The sequence below is a fragment of the Heptranchias perlo genome, chromosome 37, assembly GCF_035084215.1.
Source record: "Heptranchias perlo isolate sHepPer1 chromosome 37, sHepPer1.hap1, whole genome shotgun sequence".
Classification (NCBI taxonomy): domain Eukaryota; kingdom Metazoa; phylum Chordata; class Chondrichthyes; order Hexanchiformes; family Hexanchidae; genus Heptranchias; species Heptranchias perlo.
Genome location: NC_090361.1, coordinates 2,379,562 through 2,392,454, shown reverse-complemented (window position 1 = coordinate 2,392,454; position 12,893 = coordinate 2,379,562). Strand labels below are relative to the sequence as shown.

General features: G+C 46.6%; 2 protein-coding genes across 5 annotated transcripts in view; one reads left to right on the top strand and one right to left on the bottom strand.

Moving 5' to 3' along the window:
• The window catches only part of LOC137304267 (adenylate kinase isoenzyme 5-like), a 52,410-nt gene extending 48,134 nt beyond the window's left edge, over positions 1-4,276 (top strand). The window contains exons 13-14 of the mRNA XM_067972816.1: positions 1,453-1,644; positions 2,244-4,276. Of these exons, the coding sequence (XP_067828917.1) occupies positions 1,453-1,644; positions 2,244-2,309 (258 nt within the window). The 3' untranslated portion in view covers positions 2,310-4,276. The remainder of the gene's footprint in view (positions 1-1,452; positions 1,645-2,243) is intronic.
• A 5,662-nt stretch (positions 4,277-9,938) lies between these two features.
• Positions 9,939-12,893, bottom strand: part of khsrp (KH-type splicing regulatory protein) — a 47,757-nt gene continuing 44,802 nt past the window's right edge. For 3 of the 4 annotated variants that reach the window (XM_067972961.1, XM_067972959.1, XM_067972960.1), the window contains one exon: positions 10,415-11,941. In XM_067972961.1, the coding sequence (XP_067829062.1) occupies positions 11,813-11,941 (129 nt within the window). In that variant the 3' untranslated portion in view covers positions 10,415-11,812. The other variant, XM_067972962.1, reaches the window with a different exon arrangement.

Sequence of the window (12,893 nt, the reverse complement as noted above, 5' to 3'; positions counted from 1 at the left end):
GTCTCCGTGTGTCCGTGTGTACATGTCTGTGTGACCGTGTCTGTGTGTCCGTGTGACCGTGTCCGTGTGACCGTGTCTGTGTGTCCGTGTGACCGTGTCCGTGTGACCGTGTCTCCGTGTCCGTGTCTACATGTCCGTGTCTACATGTCCGTGTCTACATGTCCGTGTCTGTGTGTACCATACTTGTCTATGTGTACTTGTGTATATACACTTGTGTGTATCTGTGCATTCTTGTCTATGTGTTGTCTATGTATGCATGATTGTGTCATGTACTTATCTACGTGTTACATGTGCATGCACTTGTCTACCTACATGTGCACATACTTGTCCACATGCATGTGTGAATGTGTTTACATGTGTGCATGTTCTGGTCTCCGTGTCGGCCCATATTTGTCGATCTGTTTGAGCACCTACTTTGTTGCACATTTGTGTAATGATTTGAAATAAAATATATTCCCATTATTTTTCCCCCTGGAATATTGTTCAAGGCAGTTTGGGGAATACTCTGATAATATTGCAGATTAGCTGCAGGTTTATTTCCACTGTTGTCGGTGCTCAGTCCTCGTGCTCACTGGTTCCTCCATCTCAGCTCCAAAATAATTGACAAGTGAAATTTGAATGGCCAATAATTACTCCTTTACATCATGAAAAGCAACTCCATCAATGGGTCATTAAAGGCTACGTGTCCTCTATTTAAGAAAGATGTTTAAAGGAGCACATTCATCATCAACACACCCATAAACAGGAACAGTTATTAGAAATATCTTCTTGTGGGGTTTTTATTTAATTTCCTCTTCAGTTTTCCTCCTGCCCAAGTCTCAGCCGTGGCTCAGTCGGTAGCTCCCAGTGCAGTACTGAGGGAGTGCGGCACTGTCAGAGGTGCCGTCTTTCAGATGAGGTGTTAAACCCAGGCCCCGTCTGCCCCTCTCAGGTGGACGTGAAAGATCCCATGGCGCTATTTCGAAGAGGAGCAGGGGAGTTCTCCCCGGTGTCCTGCCCAATATTTATCCCTCAATCAACATCACTAAAACAGATTATCTGGTCATTATCACATTGTTGTTTGTGGGATCTTGCTGTGCACAATTTGACTGCTGCGTTTCCTACATTACAACAGTGACTACACTTCAAAAATACTTCATTGGCTGTAAAGCATTTTGGGACCTCTTTCCCAATTCTTGCTGGTACTGGTTACTTGCCTCAGTGATGATTCTCCATGTGTGAGTGTAAAGGAAGGTTATCAAGGGGACTCTCAGCCAGGTCAGATCCTTAACATCCACTTTCCAACAGGGAGGGGGGTCACTGGTTAGATGGTCAGACGTTCTCCATTACACAAGACCAGAAAGATCACCGGTTCGATTCGATAAATGATCAGATAGCTGAGTGTAGGGGGTGGTTCCAGAGTGAATGATTAACTGGACGGTGCTCTCTCTCTCTCTCTCTCTCTCTCTCCAGTTTGCTTTACCCAGCATTGTGCTGCTCATTGACTGCAGTCCCGAGGTTATGAAACAGCGTCTGATGAATCGGGGACAGACCAGTGGCCGGTTTGATGACAACGAGGTGACGATCGGTAAACGGGTTGAAGCTTATTTCGTCGAAAATCTCCCCGTTGTGAAACACTACGAGACCAACGGACTCCTGAGGAAGGTAAAGACATTTATACATCGTCCCACCAAATCAGTTTGGTGAAAGACTTTAGCGCCGGGAGATGGAAACTAACTGACAGTGCGTGGAATAGGCAGAGTCCTGAGTCAGAAGGTTGACTGAGGGAGTGCTGCACTGTAACAGGTACTGCCCTTCAGATGGGACATTAAAGTGAGGAGAAAGGGGGGGGAGGAGGAGGAGGATAAGGGGGGGGGGGAGGAGGAGGAGGAGGATGATAAGGGGGGGGGGAGGGGGTGAGTGGGAGGAGGAGGATGATAAGGGGGGGGGGAGGAGGATGATAAGGGGGGGGGAGGGGGGGAGTGGGAGGAGGAAGATGATAAGGGGGGGGGGAGGAGGATGATAAGGGGGGGGGGGAGGATGATAAGGGGGGAGGAGGAGGAGGAGGAGGATGATAAGGGGGGGGGGGAGGACAAGGATAGGGGGGGGGGGAAGAGGAGGACGAGGGGGGAGAGGGGGGAAGGGGGGAGAGGGGTAAAATTCAGCAGCCGCTTCTCACAATTTTGTTCGGACAGACGGAGCCTGTTTTCACCCAGCGAAACGACTGCTGATTCAAGTCTTTGTGATTTTTTTTGCCCTTTTAGATTCAAGGAGAAGGTCCTGAGGATGATGTTTTCCAGAGTATCACCGCGATTATCGATGAACTTTAGCAGCCGAGGCTGCAGGCTGGAAAATCCTGCGGCAGCCACTCTGGGATCAGATTATCCATAGTTTGCATCGAGTTTTTGTTTCGGTGGCTGCTGCTTAGGAGGATTTACTGGGACCCAACACCACCCAATAAAATGAGAGTTTAAAAACTCCTGGATAACTTTCACCAACAACCCTTTAGAAACTAATGTTCTATGCCAGTCATTTTGTGTATACGTGCTTTATAAACAGGAGGGATGAATTACAGATTCTTTTTTCTTTTTAAAAAAAACTTTATAAATACTCAGTGACCCCGGACTGCTGCCGAGCTCAGGTCTGATTGGGGAGCAATGCAAAGCTTCTTTGTACTTTATTAGAACGTAACTCAGCCCCAGCCCCTGAGCAACACCTATTCCCAAGGCCATCTACCAGTTTGGTGTCCCCAGCAAGTTTATCATATCTGATAGCTCAATATCCGGTACAGGTGAGATTATAAACAACGTTCAGTTATTTGTGGTCAGGGGTCCCTGACGAGGTCTCCCACCTGATCAGCTCAGACATTCAGTGTGTTAACTTGTGATACACTCCTGCCTGTGTGTTAACCAGTATGTAACGCATTCCGATCTGTGCTACATCTTATATACAACACACTGCTGCTGTGTGTTATCCTGTATAACAGTGAAGATGTATATTATCCTATAACAATCTACAGCTGTACATTAACCCACATCACACTGTACCTGTGTGTTATCAGCATAATATACTGCAGCTGTACATTACCCTATAAATAACTCACTGCTGATGTACATTATCATGTCTGTAACACTGCAACCTGTGTATTACCATATCTGTACGATACATTGCAGGCAACCTCTTATCCTGTATTTAACACTGCAGGCTGTAGTATCCTGTATATAACACACTGCTTGTTGCATAGTCTGCCTGTTATCCTGCGTGTTAGCCCATGTGCAACACGCTGTAGGCTGCGTGTTAGCCCATGTACAACACGCTGTACATGTTGTTCTAGTCTGCACAGACCAACCCATTTACAATGCAACACTTCTTACATGAGAGAGCAACTGACCCCACCCACGTCACAGGATAAGACTGGACTCCAACACATAAAAGCTGGGAGAGTCGCACCGATAGAAATGGAACCAGCATTGTAAAAAGCTTTGTGCCGTATTTGTAAACTAAAAGTATTGACACTTCCTCTGATGTCTCCTGGAGTAAATGTAGCACCGAGCCGTGTAAAGCAGGAATGTTCCATGTTTGACCTTAAGTTAGCTGATCCCACGCTACAAATGGCTTCAGTTTCCACTCAACAAGAGGCGGGGGGAATATCAGCCACAGCTCCTGACTAGAGACCCCCCCCCCCGCCCCCCCGCTGGAAAGGATAAGGGTTGGAGGTCAGACTAGGGTGGGATTGGTTTCGGCTATGATACTTCCGAAAGAAAGAAATGATGCCTCCCAAGGTCGAATGGCCTGCTCCCATTTACTGTCTGGGCTCACAGTGGTCATGCAAGTGAGTTACTGCGGCCTGTGAACCTCTACCACAACTTTAGGAGAGGAGAGTAGAAAACTGAAACAGAAGATGCCGACTGTCTTCAGCCAACCCATTGGGAGGCCCCACTGTGCTCGGTCAGTCACACGCCCTCAATCCTCCTCCCACTGGCCCGAAATCACAGCCTCCCGGACATGCACAAGCACCCAGAGGGCACAGGGACTAGAGGGGGAGGCAGCTGGGGAGGATCTCAGTCCCTTGGACTGTGAGCCAGCGTCTGCACGAGGCACAGAGGAGGTCATGGGAAGAGGGAAGAGAGAGAAACAGTTCATAACAAGAGTACTCAAACAAAAGTAACCGAGGTTAGACCTCAGGTCCCATTGGCAACTGTTTCTTGTTATCTTCACTGTTACTGCACATGACAATGGCGCATTTAACTTTTATAGATTCTAAACTTGAAATAAAATTTCTGTCTGGTTTAAGGTAGTGAGGGGTTTCGTGGTTATTTCTTTAAACCTGGTTTTTCTTGACCAAATCTCAATGACCCAATAAATTGTTCCAAAACATCTTAAGTCAGAATTTATTTCATTTCACTAGTAAATTGCCTACAGTTAATTTAGAGAGAGAGGGGGAGAGAGGGGAGGAGAGAGAGAGAGGGAGAGCGAGAGCGAGGGGAGGAGAGAGAGATAGCTGTGGATTCAAGCCCCATTCCAGAGACTTGAGCCCATAATTGCTGTACTGAGGGAGTGCTGCACTGTTGGAGGCGCCGTCTTTCAGATGAGACGTTAAAAGACAGTCTGCCCGGCCAACGGATGTAAAAGATCCCCTGGCACCATTCGAAGAGCAGGGGAGATCTCCCAATGTCCTCAACCAACACCACTGAAACAGATTAATGACCTGGTCATTTATCCCATTGCCGTTTGACGGACTTTGCACTTTGGGACGTCCTGAGGTTGTGATAAATGCAAGTCTTTCGTTCTTTCATCTTTCGCGACAGAGATTTCAGAAACTCACGACACAGCACCATCCAACAACCAGAGCGTGAAACTGCACCATGACAGTTTACATAGCAAAATTAAATGGGAACTATTGACTGAACAATTTACAATGGTAAACATTGGTACAAAAATCATGACAACAGGAAGTAAGATTTGTGGACAGGAAGAGTATGCCGTACATAAGATATTCTTATAGATTTTCTTTTAGAATATAAATATACAGCTTAGTCACATGGTCAATTGGAGGCTGTGCACACTCTGGACACTGGGTGATGGTAGAATTTGACAATAGCCCCTGGGGTTGGGCTGGGGCCCAGTCTATATGCAGAGTTAGGCTGTTCCCCTTTGTGGGGATTGTTGTTCACATTGTTATCTCTTTGGGAGGTGGTCTGAGTGTGAGTGTGACGTGCAAGAGGCACGTGGACATGCAGGTTTGCACAACTACCACTGCTAACCTCGAGAAGATGCTTTGCCCTCCCATGGCAGACTGTAACCAACCCCATATCAAACATCCTGGTGGAACATGTACCACAGCAGGTAAAGACCAGACTGCCTGGAACGTGGGGTCGACCAGCAATCTGGGCCAGTCCCTGATGACCCACCAGTTTAAATTAATTGAAAATATACACGTGTATTTCTACCTTTCCGGTGAATATTTGAATTGATCAAATTGGAGGATGATAGTGTAGGGAATGGAACATTAACCCACTGTGCTTACTCTACCTGTACAGGTAGGTGTAGAGTGAACTACTGCACCCCAACAACGTATCTTAGGCCCAACCTGTACAGCATCAGTATGACCTTCCATTTGCCAAATCAACCATCTTCCTGAACCATAGAGCCAATTTAATGTCAACTTGTGCCAAACTGTGGCTGTTTTGTGATGTGAACCTGACCACCTGGAGCTGGAGCAGAAATTCATCCAAGAACTCATTTCACAGCCAATACTGAATGGAGATATTCATCCCATCAGTTGGGGCTGGATCCGGAGGTGAACTGATAGCGCAGTAACTCACTGCACCATCCAGTCCCCTTCTGAAATAAACCAAGACCCTGCATCCAAAACGAGAGCTGAATGCACATATTATCGCAGTGTCCTCCTTTGCTCACAATCTCCCCACAGCTGTTAATCGCTTGTGCAGTGGGTTAGGTCCTGACCTTTCACTGAGACCTGAGCCTGAATGGAGTCCAGATTGATGGGCTAAAAGGCTCCCGCCTCCGCTGTGAGTAAGTTATTCATGATCTGCACAGGCACAAAACCGCCTCCAACTCATTGACCCACTTTTGATGTTCCGGCTCAGGAACGTTGTAGGTGCAATAATAAACTCAGCGCTGGACACTGACACGCGATGCAAAAGTGGAAGTGTCCCAACACCGAGCACTGACCACCCTCAGCTTGTGCACAAAACATAACATTCGTGCAGTAGGTCAAGGATTGGATTCCTTCCCTGTGCATCAACTCGAAGTGCTCCCGTATCGAGACCTCTGAAATGTTCATTTCAACTCAGCCCATTCTGCAGCATCAATGCACAATTTAAACCATTGTAAACAATTTTACAACACCAAGTTATAGTCCAGCAATTTTATTTTAAATTCACAAGCTTTCGGAGGCTTCCTCCTTCCTCAGGTAAATGTTCAATTTAAACCAGGTGTAGAAAGTGTCACCTGCTAATTTTATCAAATTTGTGTGTGTGATATTTAAAAACTTGATTAACTCTGGGATAATCAGAACCTACTCAGGCCATTTTCCCCAACAGTTTAGTGTTAAACTAATGAAGAGCCATGGAGTAATTGTCGTGCACATTAACATCTCATTGCACACCCCTGGCCATCAGCCACTGCTGTAAAGTTCCTCCAAACCATCAGTCGTGTGCTGACAGGACACAAGTAGCTACATTTTATGTAAAAGTGACAAGGCACAAGTACCATCAAGGTTAGTCATGATCTAATTGTAGCCATGATGTGGAGATGCTGGTGATGGACTGGGGTTGACAATTGTAAACAATTTTACAACACCTAGTTATAGCCCAGCAATTTTATTTGAAAATCACAAGCTTTCGGAGGCTTCCTCCTTCCTCAGGTGAATGTCAAATAAATTTGTTGGACTATAACTTGGTGTTGTAAAATTGTTCACAATGATCTAATTGAGTGGCGGAACGGGCTTGAGGGGCTGAATGGTCTACACCTGTTTCCATACTATGCCAGGGCTCACTTTGACAAGATGCAGTTAGTTTTGTTTCACCATTTCACCAGAAGGTGGCAGAACTGTTAAAAATTCCACAGGTCCAACACTGTGAACCAGCTCCGCCTGCTGGCAAAACACTGCAGGAACAAAAATCCCCTGATGGTTTAGTGTTTGGACGGGCATCAGTTTGACTGTGGACCATTGACCGGTGATCTAATTGAAGTGTTTAAGATTATTAAGGGATTTGATAGGGTAGATGGAGAGAAACTATTTCCGCTGATGAGCGAGTCCAAAATAAGGGGGCATAACCTTAAAATTGGAGCCAGCCCGTTCAGGGGTGATGTCAGGAAGCATTTCTTCACACAAAGGGGAGTGGAAATCTGGAACTCTCTTCCCCCCCAAAAAGCTGTTGAGACTGGGAGTCAATTGAAAAAAATCAAAACTGAGATTGATAGATTTGTTGGGCAAGGGTATAAAAGGATTATAGAACCAAGGGGAGTAGATGGGGGAAGAGGTACAGATTAAGCATGATCCAATTGAATGGTGTAACAGGCTCGAGGGGCTGAATGGCCTAGTCCTGTTCCTACGTTCCTCACGTTGGCTTCCCAATTTCCTCAGTTCTTATGCTTCTACACTTCCATTTGGCCACTTATGACTCAGGAACTTGGATCCATGAGCAAAGCAGCAGTGGCAGGTTCAGAGGGGGAAGACAGGAGACAACAGACATACAGGCCAGACTGAACAACTTCCTGGTCCAGACGCAGACCATTCCAGTATCCTCGGCTTGAATGGGTAAACCTTGTGCTGAGCCAGAGAGGATGGTCCCAGTTTCAATTCCTGATCTGTGCTAAGTTTTTGTTGACAATTAGGGTCAATGTCCTGGATCACAGAATAGGATAAATTAGCCAGGATTTCCACTCCCCCGAATAACCAGGACGAGAGTCCTCCAGTCAGTAAATCAATTGGGGGGGGGGGGGGGGGGGGAAGAAAGAGAAAATATTTAAGAACCCTCAGCAAATACTTAAAGAAACTGGACAGCCACAGCAATGTTACTGCTATCATTAATACTTCATATGGCAAGGAGTCGTAATCATGCCTTGGGGCCACTCATGCCACACAATTCCACGTCTGTGGCTTTAACAGGAACTCTGACAACTCCTTCCCCCCATCTCCCACACAGCGAGCGAAGATTCCCCCCCATCTCCCACACAGCGAGCGAAGATTTCCCCCCACCTCCCGCACAGCGAGTGACGATTTCCCCCACCTCCCACACAGCGAGTGAAGATTTCCCCCACCTCCCACACAGCGAGCGAAGATTTCCCCCACAGCGAGCGAAGATTTCCCCCCATCTCCCGCACAGCGAGCGAAGATTCCCCCCATCACACGCACAGCGAGCGAAGATTTCCCCCCCATCTCCCACACAGCGAATGAAGATTTCCCCCCATCACACGCACAGCGAGTGAAGATTTCCCCCACCTCCCACACAGCGAGCGAAGATTTCCCCCACCTCCCACACAGCGAGCGAAGATTTCCCCCACCTCCCACACAGCGAGCGAAGATTTCCCCCACCTCCCACACAGCGAGCGAAGATTTCCCCCCATCTCCCGCACAGCGAGCGAAGATTTCCCCCCATCACACGCACAGCGAGTGAAGATTTCCCCCACCTCCCACACAGCGAGCAAAGATTTCCCCCCCATCGCCCGCACAGCGAATGAAGATTTCCCCCATCTCCCACACAGCGAGCGAAGATTTCCCCCCATCACACGCACAGCGAGCGAAGATTCCCCCCCATCTCCCACACAGCGAATGAAGATTTCCCCCCATCTCCCACACAGCGAATGAAGATTTCCCCCCACCTCCCACACAGCGAGTGAAGATTTCCCCCCCATCTCCCACACAGCGAATGAAGATTTCCCCCCATCTCCCACACAGCGAGTGAAGATTTCCCCCCACCTCCCACACAGCGAGTGAAGATTTCCCCCCCCATCTCCCACACAGCGAGTGAAGATTTCCCCCACAGCGAGCGAAGATTTCCCCCCATCTCCCACACAGCGAGCGAAGATTCCCCCCCCATCTCCCGCACAGCGAGTGAAGAGCCTGTTGTTTGGGAGTTCCTAGCCACAGTGGAATGATTGAATTCCAAAGCTCACTGAAGAGCTGCAAGCAGAGGCAGTGATCCACCAGGTTACATTCCCAAGTCTCCTATGAAGAGAATTGTTGGACTGTTCTCCATGTCAGTTATAATGCAGGGCAACATTCACTGTCTATTACTGACTTCTGCATGATTTCAGAGTGTTACTATCTTGAGCTGTGAGCTCAGGCCAGGAGCTTCCATGCTGTGCTGCTCCAAGCTCAGCAACCAGGGGCACCAGTGTCCCACCAGGCTCTGTACTTTGGTATAATCAGACTCTCACTTGGAATTGGAAGTTGAGTGACTCTGAAGCAATTGCCTGAAACAGGCCATTCTGTCAAAGTGCAGTCACAAAGCAGTGCCTGCAACACAGATTCAGTTTGTGTGTGCGCAACATTGGTGTGAATTTAATTCACAATGAAAAAACAGCGCAAACTTCTTAGAGCTGATAGGTTCAGAACCAAAAGGTCAGGGCTCTTCAGCTATGCAGCAGGTGTGGGGAGTAGAATGCTGGGCTTATTACCGAGTCACAGATCAGGAAGGTTCCCAGTCTTCAACCTGTACGCAGTTTCGACTCCAAACCTCCCTCTCACACCCTGCCTGAGGCGCTGTCCCCACTCCTGCCCCTCTCCCCAGCCCACAACTAAGGACAAACAGCTACTTATGGAGGTACCGGTAAGTTGCTGCTGTCTGTGGACTGTGCCCAGCAAGAGTCAGCACCTCCAAAAGAGAAAAGTTAATCAAAAAAACAAACTGAGGCCGGGGGGGGGGGGGGGGGGGGGCGGGGAGAACAAGTTTGAGGTTTGAGGCAGCCACACAGTAATGAAGAGCCACTGTTTTAATATCATTTATTGTGAAGTGTAAAACGAGCGGTAAAAAGTAAAAACCAAGCTTACATTTTGTTTTTTTTTTAAACCTTAAACAGACAACAAGATGCAAAAAACAGACCAGCAGCCATTTTCAGTGTAATGGATTTGATTTCAAAACAGTACATTGTCTGGAATGTTTAACTATCTTCAACTAAAAGCCGGGTGATCTATATTTAAAATAAAAACAAATAAAGTATTACCCTGAATTTTTCACTTTTTCCCCCTCCATGTTTTTTTTTGTTTTTTTTCTTGTAGACGGACTGAATTTGAAGATGGAGCTGAGCTGACTCTATCTCCTACACTGGCTCAATATGAACGTCTTTAAACAGTGATAGGGAACCTAAAGCCTACGGATCTTCGTCAGTCTGCATCATTGTTAAAAGGAATATTCTTCCCGACGATACTGCAATCGTCCCCCCGTTTGCTTCACTGTGTCTGTGGGGAGAGAGAAAATATTTAATGTGGAAATTAGTGGGGTGACACAATGGGGCAACCATCCCAGCAGCTGGATCAATTTCTATACACAAGCACACCTCCCATGGCATTGCTCACAGATAACAAGAGGCTGGAGCACAGTTGTAACATTTAGTTGCTAACCTAAAGTCACTGTTCTAAACGGGCAAATCTCTAGCGAGTTTAAAAACTGCTGAGATTTGAAGGCAGTTTTATCTGCTTGTAAATTTCAGGCTGCAAATCAGTAACTGGCTTTCTTTCTAAAAAAAAATGTTTTGTGACGTCTGTGAGACTTATTGCTTCGGGGAATTGGATATATACTTGAAAAGGAGAAATTTGCAGGGCTATGGGGAAAAAGGCAGAGGAGTGAGACTAATTGGATAGCTCTTTCAAAGAGCCAGCACAGACATGATGGGCCGAATGGCCTCTTTCTATGCTGTATCATTCCCAGATTCAGCTTAAGATGGTGTCTCAGCAGCTCCTGGGAAAACTAACGTTGGTGCTGAGCTGTGGCCTCTGAAATTAATGACTTTACCGGTTCCTGAATGGGGAGGCACTTTATATGCCAATTCCAGGTCACGCAAACAGAATATGTAATTTCCAGTGTAACTGGATGCCCAGAACCTGGATAACTGGGAAGATGTCAAGACAAGAGAGAGACTTGTTTTCCAAGCCACTAACACGCTGTTTCCTCTAATGCCCGTTAATGAAAATCTTCAGCAGGTCTGCTTTTACATCAATGAAAATGCATCTTGTAACTGAAAGGCTCGTGTGACGGTCAGAGACTTCTGTGTCATCGAACCTTCACGAGGAGCACGGAATAGAAAACTGCGTTCAAGAATTTACTGAGAAAAGCTGCAAGGTTTCAATCTTCTCTTGCTAGAGCCAGTTCATGTGCTGTGTAAGTTTGGTCAGTGTTATATTAGGATCTTACTGTACATTTCACCCGTTTAAAAAGAATCTGCCAAGTACTTTCAGCCTACACACACTGGTCTGGCAGCGTCTTATTTCCCACCTCTGAGGTGATGAAAGAATACGGCAGGCATCCCACATGTTCCCTTCTACATGAATTAGCACAATTAGATGGTAATTGTTAAACCTGGGCACGCTAACCCATACACGGCAAAGGAGAGAGAGAGAGAGAGAAAGAGAAACAGGTTTCAGTTCATGAGACACGGCCTGCTTCTGGAAAATATCTAGCAGTGAGCAGGAAAAGTCACACCCAACAAATTATACCATTAACGCTTTTCACTGATCAATTATAAAAGATGGAACCATCTCGCTTGTTGGCTCCATTGAGTATTAAACCATTTAAGCTGCACGTGTGTGTGGCCTCCTCGCTGACTCAATGCACTGCCCAGTGTGGAGCGGAGTTGTAGACAAAATTTACAGGCCAGGTTTAGTTGGTGTTAGCCGGAGCGTCACGATTGACTTCGGTGAACCAGTGCTACCGGGCGGTAAGCCGTATCCCGGCAGACACCACTGCCGCAAGGAGGGGAATGGATAGCAAGCTGGCTACAAAACAGAAAACAGAGAGTAGGGGTTAAAGGTAGTTATTCAGACTGGCAAAAGGTGGGAAGTGGTGTTCCACAGGGATCGGTGCTGGGACCACTGTTGTTCACCATTTTACATTAACGATTTGGACTCAGGAATCTGAAGTACAAATTCAAAATTTGCAGACGACACCAAATTGGGGGGTATAGTTAATACCGAGGAGGACTACGACAAAGCACAGGAAGACATTAATAAACTTGCAGAATGGGTGTGTAGTTGGCAAATTAATTTCAATATAGGTAAGTGTGAGGTAGTACATTTTGGTAGAAAGAATAAGGGGCCACATACTGCTTGGGTAATAAGAGTCTAAATGGGGTAGAGGAGCAGAGGGATCTGGGGGTACAGAGACACAAATCACTAAAAGTAGCAACACAGGTTAATGAGGCCATAAAAAACCCAAACCAAACACTGGTACATTTCGAGAGGGATAGAATTGAAAAGCAGAGGAGTTGTGCTAAACCTGTAGAGAACCTTGGTTAGATCACACTTGAAGTACTGTGAACTGTTCTGGTCTCCATATTATAAAAAGAGAGGCATTGGAGAAGGTGCAAAAAAGATTTACAAGGATGATACCAGAACTGAAAGGTTACACCCACCAGGAAAGATAGAACAGGCTGGGGCTCTATTCTCTGGAAAAGTGAAGACTGAGGGGTGACCTGATAGAGGTGTTGAAGATTATGAAAGGGTTTGACAGGGTAGAGGCAGAGAAGAGATATCCACTTGTGGGGAGTCCAAAACTAAGGGTCATAAATATAAGATAGTCACAAATAAATCCAATAAGGGATTCAGGAGAAACTTCTTTACCCAGAGAGTGATGAGAATGTGGAACTCACTACCACAAGGAGTGGTTGAGGCAAATGGTACAGATGCATTTAAGGGGAAGCTAGATAAGCACACGAGGGGGAAAGGAATA